Source organism: Gadus morhua, chromosome 22 (genome assembly GCF_902167405.1).
Source record: "Gadus morhua chromosome 22, gadMor3.0, whole genome shotgun sequence".
Classification (NCBI taxonomy): domain Eukaryota; kingdom Metazoa; phylum Chordata; class Actinopteri; order Gadiformes; family Gadidae; genus Gadus; species Gadus morhua.
In genome coordinates, this window is record NC_044069.1 from 3,593,713 (window position 1) to 3,609,901 (window position 16,189).

General features: G+C 45.5%; 2 protein-coding genes across 3 annotated transcripts in view; both read right to left on the reverse strand.

Moving 5' to 3' along the window:
• LOC115535440 (major histocompatibility complex class I-related gene protein) overlaps positions 1 to 5,977 on the reverse strand; it is a 35,548-nt gene extending 29,571 nt beyond the window's left edge. The window contains exons 1-3 of the mRNA XM_030346646.1: positions 5,959 to 5,977; positions 5,460 to 5,586; positions 4,210 to 4,476 (exon numbers count right to left, since the gene is read on the reverse strand). Coding sequence (XP_030202506.1) covers positions 4,210 to 4,476; positions 5,460 to 5,514 — 322 coding nt within the window. The 5' untranslated portion in view covers positions 5,515 to 5,586; positions 5,959 to 5,977. The remainder of the gene's footprint in view (positions 1 to 4,209; positions 4,477 to 5,459; positions 5,587 to 5,958) is intronic.
• Positions 1,274 to 11,722, reverse strand: LOC115535456 (major histocompatibility complex class I-related gene protein). 2 transcript variants are annotated; one of them, XM_030346699.1, is made up of 5 exons: positions 11,563 to 11,722; positions 10,105 to 10,371; positions 9,035 to 9,313; positions 2,402 to 2,728; positions 1,274 to 1,492 (listed from the first exon to the last, which is right to left on the reverse strand). In XM_030346699.1, the coding sequence occupies exons 1-5, from the start codon at positions 11,615 to 11,617 to the stop codon at positions 1,326 to 1,328; spliced, it is 1,095 nt and encodes a 364-aa protein (XP_030202559.1). In that variant the 5' UTR covers positions 11,618 to 11,722; the 3' UTR covers positions 1,274 to 1,325. The 2 variants fall into 2 exon arrangements, with proteins under 2 accessions (XP_030202559.1, XP_030202560.1); XM_030346700.1 differs by lacking the exon at positions 2,402 to 2,728 and adding an exon at positions 8,430 to 8,729.
• Between the last annotated feature and the right edge of the window lie 4,467 nt (positions 11,723 to 16,189).

Below are 16,189 nucleotides of genomic sequence, written 5' to 3' on the forward strand. Positions count from 1 at the left end.
TTACCGAAACCGGCCAATCAGGATGCTCCTGAAGCACACACGCACACTGCCTCACACACGCACAGTCTCTAGGTCCCTCTCCCTCTCTGTCGCGCGTGCTACACGGATGCGAACGCAGTTTGAAGAAATCAAATCTGACATTAACTTTATGAATGTATGAAAAGTCTAACGTGACGTTGGCTACTAGCAGCTAGCTGCCTGGCGTAAGGCTAGTAAACAAGAAAAAAACCGTAAGCTCCAAACTATATCTGTTTGAACTGTTTTATAGAATAATGTAATAAAATTCAGGCGGTGATTTAAGTTTAGACATGACTAGGCTAGTCCTATATAAAACCATTGACATCCCCACAATTGTTTTATACCTCAGAATTGTTTGTTTGGTTGTATTGTAAATTAGGCTTATAGGCTGTAATCAGATAGCCTCAAAGTTTCAAGCTCAGATCAAGATCAAGCTCAGATCTCAGATCAAGCTGTCCTTGTCGCTTATTGTTGGCCATGTTGCTGAAATCACATGCTGCGCTGCCATCACTGACCATGACTGACGTGACATATGTGCACGAGCCCCTCGTCCACAGTATTTTAGCGGCTAAAATACTGTGGATGAGGGGCACGTGACGTGCACATATAAAATGTAGAATGTTGAAAATTAAATAGTGGCAATATTTCAACATTAATTGATCAAATAACATGGGATGGGAAGGGGGGATGGCCATTTCATAAGGGGGATGGTTTTGACCATTTTAATACCTAAGGGGGATGCCATCCCCCCCCATCCCCCCTCAACTCGACTACTGGTTGTTAGGTGAGAACTACACATGAATTCTACTTTAGGTTAAAACAAAAAACACACTGTATTGCCCTAACCAATGTCCTCTATGACAGGAGACAGTGGCTATGCCTTAAGGCCATGGTTGATGACACCCATCCTTCACCCTGCAGCAGAGCCAGGTGAGCGCTACCCGGGCACAACGAAAAACACGTAGTGTTGTGGAGAGGTGCATCGGGGTAGTGAAGTCAAGGTTTAGGTGTATCGACCGTTCTGGTGGAGTGCTCCAGTACACTCCTGAGAGGGCATGTACAATTATTACCCGTGCTTTTATCCTCCACGACATCTGCATTATGTACCGCTTGCCAATCCCTGACATCCCAGAAGATGATGACCCCGAGGGAGATGTCCCAGTCCCTGCCCCATGTAACACTGGCATGCAAGTGAGACAAGACCTCATAAGGAGGAGATTCATGGGAAGAAAAAACACAATAAACCACACATGAAAACCTCTGAGTGATTGCTGTTTTATTCTAGGTTCAACATTCTTTTTTTTTTTTTAATCAAACTTGGCTTGGGCAAGGCGAAGCTTCTCCCTCTCGACGAGCAGCTTTTCCCTCTCCACCTGCAGGAGTTGCTCCTGAGTACGCCTCAGCATTTTAACTTCCTCCAAAAGCTGACGCTGAAGGCAGACCACGTCCACTGTGCTGCTTCTGGGTGGGGCAGCTGTATGAAAGGTTTCTGAGATTAGCTGTGATAATGTCCATAACCAATAAATAGATAAATATACGCTAAACACTGACAACAGCACGACTCGTACGGCTATGAAGAGGTAATGCAGCTACAATAAAAACTGGGAAACTTTCATTTCCTGGGTGAAACCAGTGCAAAGTGAATCTGGTAACGTTTTATGTGAAGTTTGAAGAGTCATTTTTCCGTTTCAAACGGAGGAGATGAATACGACGTGAAACGACACAGACAATGTGAGACTTATAAAGAAAAAGTAGGATTTCTCATGAGAGAACTTGGGAAGTATATCTTATAAATAGGATATATTTATTAGTTGTTCTTTTGCAGGCTGTTACTTGCTACTGAATCAACCAGATGGCAAAGCATAGTAATGTTATAAGCAAAGGGGCAGAATAGATTTTGTTTTATTTTTATAAATGTTCTTTTAGACTACCTCGATGCATTGGTATCCCACATTGTCCCACACAAACGTAGTCTTTGACCCACATCTGGTGAATTGGGATCTGGTCACCCTACCTGAATGGGCCCAATCTTATTTTGAATTTTGACCGTGGCACTAATGCAGACAGAAATCGGCTTTAGGAACCGTTGAGTTTGTTGAAACCGAGTTCCGGCTAATTTGGATGGAAACACAGCTTTTCATTATTAACACAGCGTCAGTGTAACTATTCCTCTAGAATCTGTTCTGGAGCTCAGGGTCACTCAGGGACTGATCTGAGCCTAGCCCTATTCATAGAACTCATTTACCCACAATCCACCCTGTTCTGCTGCAGTGAGCTACTCCTGAGAGCTGTGTGTTTACTCAGTAGCTTCAGCAGTGTCCAGGTACACCTGGCAGTGGTTGTGATGAGGTCAGGTGGAGGTGGTGAGACATGTGTTCCCCACCTCCATCCCCTCCAACACCAGTCTTCCCCCAGTTGGTCCTGATGAGGGCGGGGTCCAGGGGGGTGGAGATGTCCTCGATGCCTTTCAGCTGGACCACACACTCGTACCTCCCCCAGTCCTCCTGTGGGACGGCCGTGAGGTTAAGGTCCACGCTGACCTGGAAGGTCCCGTCGTGGTTGGGGAGGACCTCCCCGGGGTCCACCTGCTCATGGAGCTCCTGGCCGTCTCTCCTCCAGAACACCACCACCCTGTCAGGGTAGAAGCCTGTAGCATGGCACACCACTGGGGAGGAGGGGCTCCTCTGGAGCAGAGACACCCGCGGACGCTCTGGAGAGAGAGAGAGAGAGAGAGAGAGAGAGAGAGAGAGAGAGAGAGAGAGAGAGAGAGAGAGAGAGAGAGAGAGAGAGAGAGAGAGAGAGAGAGAGAGAGAGAGAGAGAGAGAGAGAGAGAGAGAGAGAGAGAGAGAGAGAGAGAGAGAGAGAGAGAGAGAGAGAGAGAGAGAGAGAGAGAGAGAGAGAGAGAGAGAGAGAGAGAGAGAGAGAGAGAGAGAGATTATTTCATAATGTAAACACGTGTTCTTGTCATGTAATATATATATAATATATATTCTATACTTGATGTTCTTCCTTAAAGCGCTGATCTGCGTCCCCTGTGGGGGGGGGGGGGGGGAGAGATAGGCGGCAGGGGGAGAAAGTGAGAGGGGGGGGAGAGAGAACATTGACTCAGAGACATGAGTCTGTCAACGCCCAGCAGGTCATGTGACTCTACCTGTTCTCTGCAGAGTGCTCTTCCCATAGACCAGGTACTTCTTCAGCCAATAATCACACTCCTTGGTTTGGTAGTTCTTTATGTATTGTAATCCAGCTCTATCCTGATCCCATTTCCGTTTGGTGGGGACAGCCTGCCGTACTGGAGCGACCCAGGTCATGGTCTTCAGGTCCAACGCTATGAAGTCCTCTCCATCATAACCAAACTGGTAGTGACCATCATTGGTATCATCCTCATCATCCCACTCACAACCACACATGAACTGAAACATGTGGGCACCTGAGAGAGAGAGAGAGAGAGAGAGAGAGAGAGAGAGAGAGAGAGAGAGAGAGAGAGAGAGAGAGAGAGAGAGAGAGAGAGAGAGAGAGAGAGAGAGAGAGAGATGTAATTTATGTAATTTTTTCATTAACATTGAATACACACGGCGCCACAACACAAACCATATGAGCATTACTATAAGATAACTCATTATGATAAATAAATGAAACCACAGAGAATAAGAGCAGCCAGAGTCTTTGGACGGATGTGCCTCTGCCTCAGGTGACCCGCGGGCCGTTTGACACGGAGCCTCTTCAGAACAAACCCCTACACTACCACCATTTTTTTACGACATTTTGCCGTTGTCGACGGGGGGGGGGGGGGTCAAGGGGCCCAGCTACCACTAGTGGCCCTCTTCTCTCTTGACTCATGATAGGCCTCTGATCTTTGTAAGCCCCAAACTAAACATCACATTGTCTGGGGCCTTCGCCGATCGGGGGGGGGGGGCTATCATGGGCCTATCATTAGTGCAGCTCATGATAGACCCCCGATCGGCGGAGGCCCTGGGGCTTCAGCCCAGGCAAGACCGGGCATTAAGGCGGCCTTCAACGGGCGGGGTGGTGTGTGTGTGTGTGTGTGTGTGTGTGTGTGTGTGTGTGTGTGTGTGTGTGTGTGTGTGTGTGTGTGTGTGTGTGTGTGTTTAGGAGTATGGTGAATCTTTATCCTGGGGTTGAATGATGGATATCTCCATGTGAGAGGTCAGACAGTAGATATAAACGTACCTCCTGTCTGGTTAAAGCGCAGCTTGGCAATCCCAATGTTGGCTTTGAAGGTCTGCTGGGCACCCTGAGCCTTTCCAGTGTTCCTCTCCAGGTAGTCGGGGTCCTCTATGGTGACCAGCTCCATCCAGTCCTGTTTGAGGACTACTCTCTGGGTGTTGCTGTCATAGTAGTCAATCTGAACTCCATCCACCATCCCAACAGCAACAAACTCTGGGAAGGTTGTGAGTCCAGACGACCCCGTGAGGAAATACTGCATAGAGTGAAGCACTGTAGACAGACAGACAGACAGGTTAATACGGTACCTCACTGTAGACAGACAGACAGACAGGTTAATACGGTACATGACTGTAGACAGACAGACAGGTTAATACGGTACATCACTGTAGACAGACAGACAGACAGGTTAATACGGTACATCACTGTAGACAGACAGACAGACAGGTTAATACGGTACATCACTGTAGACAGACTGACAGGTAGCTGTACATCACTATAGACATACAGACGGGTTACGACAGACAGGTTAATACTGTTCATCGTAATGTAGGAACCTTCAGTTTGATCTTATAGACATCTTAACATCTCACTGTAGCCTACAGCGCTGGCTGTCCAGACCGTCAACTACAACACAACCTGCTGCCTCTTAATCATTACTGCTGACATGAATAATAAACTATTATTTGGATAACTATTTCAATGTTTACGATTAGTAAACATATAAGTATATTGGTGAATTTCTGTCTTTGATTACTACCTTCACATTGCCATCATTGGGATGATAATAATTAATAATAGAATCATATAATTTTATATTTCATAAAAATATATTGATAGCAATGATAATAATTGTAGTGCGTCTGCAATATGTGAGCATGTGTGTGATGATTCCCCAAGAACGTTGAAAATGTATTAATAGGATAACTCTGAGTGTTAATATAATACTTAGGGTTAAAAGTAGACTTAAAGTACACATCGGATACACTGAAGTTTAATATTTGGTTCTGATAATAGACCATCAAACCAGTGCGCTGGTTTCGTTGTCAGTTGAACCCTAAATAAATGTTCTTATATTAGTTGAAATATTCACAGTAGGCTAAAAGATTAATCATGCTGTGGATTAATTGAACTAATTTGAGATGATAATAAAATGCTTTTCAACAAAAGTAGGGAATCTAAGCGTCGTCTCTTAAGGGACCATAATCAAACCTTTTGGTAAGATCGTTTTGAAAAGTAAAAGTCTTCAGTCTTACCTGAGGACACACCGTGACCAAAGACCAACAGCAGCAGCCCCGTTAGCGCCTTCATATCGATGTATTCAGAAGAACAGCTCGATGAGATTATCCACAGAGACGTGACTCAGACTCCAACATCAAACGACTGACCAGAAAACAAGAGACGGAGCGAGAGGGAGAGGCCGGTCTAGACCAATAGGAATTCAATTCGGCTCTGAAGTGAAACTCAAACACACGCACACACACACACGCTGACTGTTACTTTCACTTATAAATAACGGTCAGAATTACATAATGTTCACTCATACTCAGCATTATGTTAAACTATATCTAATCTTCATCCACATATAATGTTTGGATGTATACAGTTCAGCTAAGTGTGTGTGTGTGTGTGTGTGTGTGTGTGTGTGTGTGTGTGTGTGTGTGTGTGTGTGTGTGTGTGTGTGTGTGTGTGTGTGTGTGTGTGTGTGTGTGTGTGTGTGTGTGTGTGTGACATCGGTTGTAAAAGAGTTGATACCTTGGACGGGAAAATGTAATGTCAACAGGAGAAATGCACGAGCAGTCGGTCAATCAGGGAAAACCCAACTCCGTTCCCTTCAGCTCTGCAAGAGCAAGATGGTGAGAAAACGATGAACTACACCCCACCACAGGAGGCCCTGCTGGAGCTCCGCAAGAAACACCCGTCTCCTTCATAAGAGTACACGTAAGAGGAAGAAATGTAAAAAGCTAAGCTAATAAGCAGGGGTGTTTCTAGGTTTCTGAAACATCCGGGGCTTAGCCCAAGAGGGAATACGACAGTGCGCGTGCGGCAAATTTTGTTGTATACTTTTTTTGCGCTTGCATTTTTTTTCATAATGCTTTACCTAAATAAACAAAATAGGCAGGTAATTATAGCTTTGAATAGCTACCTGACTGCTGCTTATCCCCAGATATCTAAAGTTCCATTCAAGTTATTTCAGAGTAAAAGGAATACAAGTGAGAAAGACCTTACATTACCTATATCAGGTGTGTCAAACTCATTTTCACAAAGGGCCACTCTATGATGAAATGATAATCATACTAAGGGCCGACATGGAGTTTGCTGACATGCCTTCTTTTTAATCCAAAAAGTATAAACAACATATCTATGGATGTATTGTATGCAACCTGCGTACAGGGTCATATAGGCTAGGTTTCATTTCAACATTTTGGGGGACAAATTATAGGTTGGGGGTATGGGGGTGCTCCCCCAGAAATATTTGAGCGTCAAACACTTAATTTCCTGCATTCTGGTGGATTTTTATTCATCTATCTGTACCTTTTCTGCATCATTTTATAATGGAAATATTTTTTTTTCTGTGAAGGAAAAGACAACATTCAGGTTCCTAAAGAAACAACTATTATGGAATATAATGCAGTAAGGCTCTCAGGCATCCTGGATTTTTCAAAACTTTCTGCAAATTGAAAACATATCACATGTTTTGGGTATTTCTTTTTTAGGAATCATGACTCAGCACCAGTGTTAACTATTTATGACACTTAACATTGGTAATGAAATGACAGCCGGCATTGGAATCGAAAAGGGCAGCAGCTAGCTAGTTAGCTAAATTGTAACTTAAGGCAAAAGTTGGAAACAAATCATGTTAGCATTCATCCTTAGACATTTGACACAATCAGTCATCAATATTGGCATGCTATTTAGCCTCATAGATTGGCCTATTTACAGACCACAAAAAACTGATATATTTTCTTCAATGCAAGTTCATAAATTTATGGCTTCAAATCTTGAGCAGTAGAACAGAAATTCCTAGCAGTAAGCTACGCAAGAGTCCTAACAAATGGGGGCATGTGCGACGTGTGGATATAGCACAGGCTCTGCATGCAGCAAAAAATAAAAAATAAATTATATATATTTTTTTTCTTTTTTTAACAAAAAAGATTCGGGGCTAATCAAATTAGATCCGGGGCTTTAGCCCCGAATAAAACAGCCTAGTGACGCCACTGCTAATAAGTCAACTCTGGCCCTTTTTCTTTTAAAGTAGACTAATTGCTGTTGGCTTTTTAGGTCCAGAGTAATTTACCATTTGTCATTGCCGTGTTTGCAGGGTGGGGGGGGGGGGGGGGGGGGGGTAAGGGAATGGAAGTGTGTGCTAGGTGTATGGATGTGAACATGTGGAGGAGGGGGTGACGTGGCGGATGCGTGAGGATGCTGAGGTAAGGTGAGAAAAAAAGAGACTATGGGCATTGGTAAACCTTATTTCAATTTAAATGCTTTGAGAAGCTGGTCATGAAACACATTAAAGCCTCCATACCGCCATCATTAGATCCTAATCAGTTTGCTTACCGGAAGAACAAGTCAACAGAGGATGCCATTGCCATTGTGTTACACACTCTACTAGAACATCTTGAGCAAAGGAACACGTATGGGAGACTCCTTTTTGTTGACTTTAGTTCAGCCTTCAACACTATCCTGCCAAACAGACACACACAGCAAACTACACAAACTTGGCCTGAACACCGCATTATGCAACTGGATTTTGGACTTTCTAACACACCGCACACAACATGTCATGATTGGCAAGCACGTCTCCCTCACCCTGCCCATGAACACCGGGGTCCCTCAGGGTTGCGTGCTCAGCCCACTTCTCTACACTCTTTTCACTCATGACTGCTGCTCCTCTTCTCCGTCTACCCTCATAGTGAAATATGCTGACGACACAACGATACGTGGCCTCTTCACAGGAAATGTCATTAACACAACGTCAGTGTAACAATTCCTCTAGAATCTGTTCTGGAGCTCAAGGTCACTCTGGGACTGATCTGAGCCTAGCCCTATTCATAGAACTAATTTACCCACAATCCATTGTGTTCTCCTGAAGTGAGCTACTCCTGAGAGCTGTGTGTTTACCCCGTAGCTTCACCAGTGTCAAGGTAGACCTGGCAGTGGATGTGATGAGGTCAAGTGGAGGTGGTGAGACATTTGTTCCCCACCTCCATCACCAGTCTTACCCCAGTTGGTCCTGATGAGGGCGGGGTCCAGGGGGGTGGAGATGTCCTCGATGCCTTTCAGCTGAACCACACACTCGTACCTCCCCCAGTCCTCCTGTGGGACGGCCGTGAGGTTCAGGTCCACGCTGACCTGGAAGGTCCCGTCGTGGTTGGGGAGGACCTCCCCGGGGTCCACCTGCTCATGGAGCTCCTGGCCGTCTCTCCTCCAGAACACCACCACCCTGTCAGGGTAGAAGCCTGTAGCATGGCACACCACTGGGGAGGAGGGGCTCCTCTGGAGCAGAGACACCCGCGGACGAACTGGAGAGAGAGAGAGAGGGGGGGGGGGGGGGGGGGCGAAGAGAGAGAGAGAGAGAGAGGGGTGGGGGAGAGAGAGAGAGAGAGAGATTTTTGAACACTTAATTTCTTGTCATGTAATTTATTCTATATTTCATATTCTTCCATAAAGCACTGAGGTAGGACTTAGCTTATATATTTTGGTCAGGGAGAGAGGTAGGGGGGGGAAGAGAAAGGGGAAAGGGAGAGATAGAGAGTGGGGAGGGAGAGAGGGAACAGGGACTCTGAGACATGAGTCTGTCAACGCCCACCAGGTCATGTGACTCTACCTGTTCTCTGCAGAGTGCTCTTCCCATAGGACAGGTACTTCTTCAGCCAATCAACACACTGCTTGGTGTAGTAGTGCTTCTGCTGTTCATTATAACCTCTATTCTGATCCCATTTCCGTTTGGTGGTGACAGCCTCTTGTACTGGAGCGACCCAGGTCATGTACTTCAGGTCCAACTCTATGAAGTCCTCTCCATCATAACCAAAATGGTCATAACCATCAGTAGAACCATCCTCATCATCCCACTCACAACCATACATCTCCTGATATACGTGGGCACCTGAGAGAGAGAGAGAGAGAGAGAGAGAGAGAGAGAGAGAGAGAGAGAGAGAGAGAGAGAGAGAGAGAGAGAGAGAGAGAGAGAGAGAGAGAGAGAGAGAGAGAGAGAGAGAGAGAGAGAGATCTTCGTTAACATTAAATACAAACAGACGTCACAACACAAACCATATGAGCATTACTATAAAATAACTCATTATGATCAATAAATGAAAGCACAGAGAATAAGAGCAGCCAGAGTATTTGGACGGATGTGCCTCTGCCTCAGGTGACCCGCGGGCCGTTTGACACGGAGCCTCTTCAGAACACACCCCTACACTACCCTACATACAAATACTACTACACTGAGTACTGCTACACTGAGTACTGCTACACTGAGTACTGCTACACTGAGTACTGCTACACTGAATACTGCTACACTGAGTACTGCTACACTGAGTACTGCTACACTGAGTACTGCTACACTGAGTACTACTACACTGAATACTGCTATACTGAGTACTACTACACTAATAATACACTGTATTCAGTGTAGCAGTACTCAGTGTTCACCGTGTGACTCTTCTTCTGCTCCGTTCATCCAATGGTGGGGGGGGTGGGTGGGTGTGTGTGTGTGTGTGTGTGTGTGTGTGTGTGTGTGTGTGTGTGTGTGTGTGTGTGTGTGTGTGTGTGTGTGTGTGTGTGTGTGTGTGTGTGTGTGTGTGTGTGCGTGTTTAGGAGTATGGTGAATCTTTATCCTGGGGTTGAATGGTGGATATCTCCATGTGAGAGGTCAGACAGCAGATATAAACTTACCTCCTTTCTGGTTAAAGCGCTTCTTCAGAGTCCTAATGTTGTCTTTGAAGGCCTGCTGGGAACCCAGAGAGAGTCCATTGCTCCTCTCCAGGTAGGAGGGGTCATCTCTGATGACCTGCTCCATCCAGGCCTGTTTGAGGACTACTCTCTGGGTGTTGTTGTCATCGTAAACCATCTGAACTCCATCCACCATCCCAACAACAACAAACTCTGGGAAGGTTGGGAGTCCAGACGACGCCGTGTAGAAATACTGCAGAGAGTGAAGCACTGTAGACAGAAAGACAGACAGACAGGTTAATACGGTACATCACTGTAGACAGACAGACAGACAGGTTAACACGGTACATCACTGTAGACAGACAGACAGACAGACAGACAGACAGACAGACAGACAGACAGACAGACAGACAGGTTAACACGGTACATCACTGTAGACAGACCGACGGACAGGTTAATACGGTACATCACTGTAGACAGACAGACAGACAGGTTAATACGGTACATCACTGTAGACAGACAGACAGACAGTTTAATACGGTACATCACTGTAGACAGACAGGTTAATACAGTACATCACTGTAGACAGACAGACAGACAGGTTAATACGGTACATCACTGTAGACAGACAGACAGGTTAATACGGTACATCACTGTAGACAGACAGACAGACAGGTTAATACGGTACATCACTGTAGACAGACAGACAGGTTAATACTGTACATCACTGTAGATTTAATATATTGATAGCAATGATAATAATTAGATTATTGTGTGTCTGCGCGTGCGTGATGACTCTCCAAGAAAGTCGAACAGTAAATACCGGTAATAAGATATCTCTGAGCGTTAATATAATAATTAGGATTAAAAGTAGATTTAAAGTAGACTTCGGATTCCCTCCAAACTGAAGTTCAATGTTTGACTCTGATAATAGATTCAGATTCAGATTCAGATTCAGCTTTATTGTCCAGGTTTGCGAGCAAACGAGGAATTTGACTTCGGTTCCTTTGCTCTCTATGTACAACACTCAACATTTAACCTATTGTTAATATATAAAAAGGAAAAAACACAAAACAGAAAACCGTACAAAAAAATAAATAATAATAAATATAAATAAACGGTTAAGTATACAGAATAACAATACAATAAATAATAATAATTATACTAATATAATAAAATAGAGGGTGGGGGCTAATTCTGAGCGTTCAACAGAGACTGCTTGGGGAAAGAAGCTGACTTTGTGTCGGCTGGTTTTGGCAAACAGTGCCCTGTATCGCCTGCCCGAGGGAATATTCTTATATTAGTTTAAATATTCACAGGAAAATATTATCATGTTGTGGATTAATTTAGTGAGGATAATCAAGTGCTTTTCAACCAAATTAGGGAATCTAAGCCCTCAGGTATCACAAACAAACGTTTCGGAAAGAGAGTTTTAAAAGGAAAAACTTGAGTCATTCTTACCTGAGGACACACCGTGACCAAAGACCAACAGCAGCAGCCCTATTAGCGCCTTCATATCGATGTATTCAGAACAGCTCGATGAGATTATCCACAGCGACGTGACTCCAACTCCAAATTCAGACGGACTGACCAGGATATACCTGCGAACAAGAGACGGTTGGACAGGAAGGGGCCACTCTGGACCAATAGGAATTCAATACTACTGCGACGTCATTGGTCTCCAGGAGAACGTCAATATGCACTGTGGCACGCACACGGTTTGCATGCGTTACGTCGAAGGCAAACAAAATCTAAAATACAAGAAAAACACAAAAACCTACATTCAACCAGTGGGGTACCCTCATATGACCCCTGACTCTCTGAGAAGGTATCTCCAGAGACTCCAGGTACCCCCTCCATGCCAGGGCGCCATGAATTTATGTCTAACAACTCCTCCACCGGGGTCAAGACAATTTGAGGGCCAGATCCAGTCTGCCGACTGTCGGCCTTTTCACGATTGGCTTAAAAAAAAGGGCTTATTTAAATTTATACCAATAGGATGTTGGGAAAAGCTTACCTGTTTGTATTTTTTTTTTAAGTAGGCTAATGTTTACTTGATCCGCTGACCGCTTGGGAGCCATATTGCTTTAGAAGAAAAGGGTTATGTGGTAGGAACGTTAAGAATGCTTAACTGAGATATAAATAGATTCATGGCTCAAATATTAAGGATCATGTTTTGGACATAGGCTAACTAACGCATATACGCGGTCAGCGATCCGCTGGCAGGCTTTGGTTCTCTGGGTTGCAGAGGCTTTGGCGTTCCCTTTTCTTGTGATAATGTCCTTTTTTATCAGTGGGGTATTCCACGAACTGAGGTTACAATAAACTAAAGGTGAACCTGGAGTTCCATTTTATTGAAAATGGCCCGTTTCGCCATTTCGAGGGTTTCCATGATCCATACATCACGTCTTTATAGGTTTGGCGTGTACGCGCACAATCCTGTGTTAACCAACCCCGTGTTGATTGAACTAATAAAGCATAACCCGTGCGGTGGAACCGACACCTCTGGTTTAGATAGCACAGGGTCAGTCAACCAACCTAGAGTTCAGTGTTAACTCTGTGTTTGTTAAACCTCCGTTCGTGGAATACCCCACTGATAAAAAAAGACATTATCACAAGAAAAGGACATTATCACAAGAAAAGGGAACGCTAAAGCCTCTGCAACCCAGAGAACCAAAGCCTGGCAGCGGATCGCTGACCGCGTAAATGCGTTAGTTACATGTCAAAAACATGATCCTTAATATGACGCGCACAACCCTGTGTTAAGTTACCAACCCCATATCACAACATCCCCTCTGTTCAACTAGAGAATTGGGAAAATGTATAACACTGTGTGTTAACAATTTTAAAAAGTAACTAGATTCAGTGCTTATTAAAAACCGTAAGCATTAACATATCATGAGAGTGAACGGAGACATCTACTTCTGGGCCCCTTGAATCGAGGGACCCGTCCACAGCCCGCTTAAACAGCTGCAATACCAGGCTTGGCCGCTGAGCACTGGTGGATTGCGGAAGTATGCACTGTTCCTCGGGGCTTGGTACTTCCCATGGTACTTCCTCCTTCATCAGCATACCACAAAATGAAGGCGCACTGCACTCTCTTAAAAGGGTGTGGCATATCGACAGTGTGTGTATGAGTATTCGAGTGTGTGTGTGTGTGTGTGTGTGTGTGTGTGTGTGTGTGTGTGTGTGTGTGTGTGTGTGTCCTTGTTTGTTTGTGTATGAGTGCTTGTGCGTGTGGGTGTGTGTATATGAGAGCATGTGTGTATGTGTTTGTTTGTTTGTGTATTAGTGCGTGTGTGTGTTTGTGTGCGTGTGTGTTTGTGTGCGTGTGTGTGTGTGTGCTTGTATTGCTATGTTGATTCAGCATTTTAATGAGCGAGGAGCACATGTCCATCGTTACAACTGCTCGAATCTGCTCCTGCAAGTCTCAGCTGTGGTTTTTTTTGCAGGTAGTTTTGCAACATGTCGAGGTGGTAAATGTGTAGCAAAAGGGGTCAAAGGAAGGCCTATTTGGGCAGGCTATAAATAGTAGATTATTGTCTCTAAACTGCTGGTTTATTTTCTGCTCACTTCCAGATGGTTGTATCCTGCCCCTGCCACGATCACCAGGCTACTTTCAGCTGTCTATTGGCGCGTTTCCACTGCAGGGTGCGGAACGGATCGGATCGCAAAGGTGCGGATCGGGTCGCGTTTCCACCGCCAAAAGTGGGCGTTACCCGGACTTTGCCGTACCCGTTCCGGCCCCGTTCTCGGGACTCCTCCGTTGGGGTACTGAAAACGAGACGAGATGCCTGAAAGGGTCCCGGGAAATTCTAGCTACACACCCCCTCCGTAGATTTTTTGACAGAATCATCACTTCCGGGTGACGCGGGGATAAAAACAAACAAACAGTAGCCTCGAGGTATTATTCTTTACAATTAACATGTCGCGTAAAACGCTTGCTTGGGCGAACAAGGAGGTGGAGACGTTCGTCTGCATTCTTGGGGAGGAAGACGTTGTTTACGATGTTTACGTAGCTGCCGCGGCGATCGACATCCGGCCTACCATAAAGGGTACTGTCGGCGGTGGAAACGCAACCTCGGAACTGAGCTGGGCTATACCGCCCCCTCCCTACCGCACCTTTGCGATCCGATCCGTTCCGCACCCTGCAGTGGAAGGCGGGATATGGCGCGGCACATATGACATATGTCTCATAGGTCCCATGAGCTCTACCGGAAGGGGTTTGTGTCCATTGGCCTCTACCGGGAGAGGCGTGACTTCGCCACTCTTTATGAAATTTACTTCCGGGACCAGCTGTTAAAAAACGCGGCATTCACGGCAGGGGCGATTCTAGGTAGTGTGGGGGCCCTAGGCAGAGGATTGTTGACGGGGGGGGGGGGTTGTATGGAGCGATTGTTGACGGGGGGGGGGGGGGGGGGGGGGGGTGTGAAGCGATTTTTTTTTTTTTTTTTTTTGGCTCTAGGGGGGCCCCCCCGTGGCCCGGGGCCCCCAAACAATTGCGGGGCCCCAGGCAGTTGCCTGGTATGCCTAATGGGATGCGGCGCCTCTGATTCACTGTTGCGCTCTACAACAGGTTTACATTTCACAGCTTGCACTTATTAGACAACCTCTAGCCATACGCATAATATTTTGTGATGCTTCACGTCTGGGAGAAAGTTTATTTTTTTTTCAACGAGCTGCATCCAAAAAATCTAACATCAAACCATCACATCACACCACCATCACTAAGTTACCCCTTTCACTTGCTCCCCTCTAACTATAGGGGTTCTGTGGAGTGCCTTACTGATGACTTCCACAATGCCTTGCCGGCCGTCATAGATTCTGTTGCTCCGCTTGTAATTAAAAAGCGATCAATGAAAAAAACAGCTCCCTCGTTTAATGTAGAAACTCGCACCCTGAAGCAAGGATGCGGAATCCTTGAATGCAAATGGCGCTCGACTAACCTTGAGGTATTTCTCACCTATAAGTTCTGCTCACCTAAAAGGGTGCGCTGACTACCGCCAGGAACACCTGCTTCTCCAGTATCATCAACTTGAATAAAAACAATCCCAAGGTTATATTTTCAACACGGTGAATAATCGGACTCAAAACAGTGGGCTCCTCTCTCTTAGCAGGTCAATTCATGGATTTCTTTGAAAACAAGATTACATTGATGAGAGAGAAAATGATACTTGCCGTGCTTCTTGTCCTCCGCATCTTGCGGGGTAGGGGTAGGGGAACTCTGAGCCAACTCTCCTGGAGTTCAAGACAATCACTCTGGTTGATGCTCTGAGATCGCAAACAAAACCAAAATAAATAGTATTCCAACCAATCACCGACACGGGGTGTGTGTGGGATTTTTCACTGCATGCATGATAATTTTTACCGGATGCACGAAACACGGGAGGGAGGGGCGAGCTGGCTCTGGTTGTTTGGGATCTCGCTTCAAATACAAACAGAAGTGACGTCCCCCAACATCGCTGATACGACCTTCAAGGAACTTCTTCCAACTGTGGGGCCTGCAATCCTGTCGCTTATGAATATCTCGCTTTCTACGGGAATTGTTCCCTCTAGTTTCAAGGCTGCGGTGATATGACGGCTACTCAAAACCGCTTGATTCTTACCTCACAGAACACAATTTGTGCTCTATGAGTGTTCAGAATCGAAGCACTACAGACAACGCTTTGGTGTCCCAAAAGGGTCGGTGCTTGATCTCTTGGTTTTTGCAATCTACATGCTTCCCTTGGGCGATGTTATCTGCAGCTTTGGAATTAGCTTCCATTGCTATGCGGATGACTCCCAACTCTTTATTCCTGTAGAATCAGGGGACTCAGCCCAGATGCAGAAGGTTGAGTCCTGTCTGGCTGCAGTGAAGAGTTGGATGTCACAGAACTTCCTGCAGCTTAATATTGGGTAGACAGAGCTGATAATTATCGGCCCAAAACGGGTTCAGAGAATATTTGAGACAGTCTCACTATGTTCTGGATGGCTTGGCCTTCCCGCAGAGTGCACGTGTTAGAAATCTTGGTGTCATGTTTGACCCTCTGCAATGCTTTAGACAACATGTTAGAAGTATAACTAGAATTGCATTATCCCATCTGCGAAA

What these genes read in the sequence shown, in the direction of transcription:
- LOC115535456 (XM_030346699.1), bottom strand. Translation starts at nt 11,617, where the DNA reads ATGAAGGCGCTAATAGGGCTGCTGCTGTTGGTCTTTGGTCACGGTGTG. An exon ending in GCGCTTTAACCAGAAAGGAG is followed by an intron (nt 9,314 to 10,104) that starts GTAAGTTTATAT and finishes TCTCTCTCTCAG; the next exon opens with GTGCCCACGTATATCAGGAG. An exon ending in TGGTGTTGGAGGGGATGGAG is followed by an intron (nt 1,493 to 2,401) that starts GTGGGGAACACA and finishes CCTTTCATACAG; the next exon opens with CTGCCCCACCCAGAAGCAGC.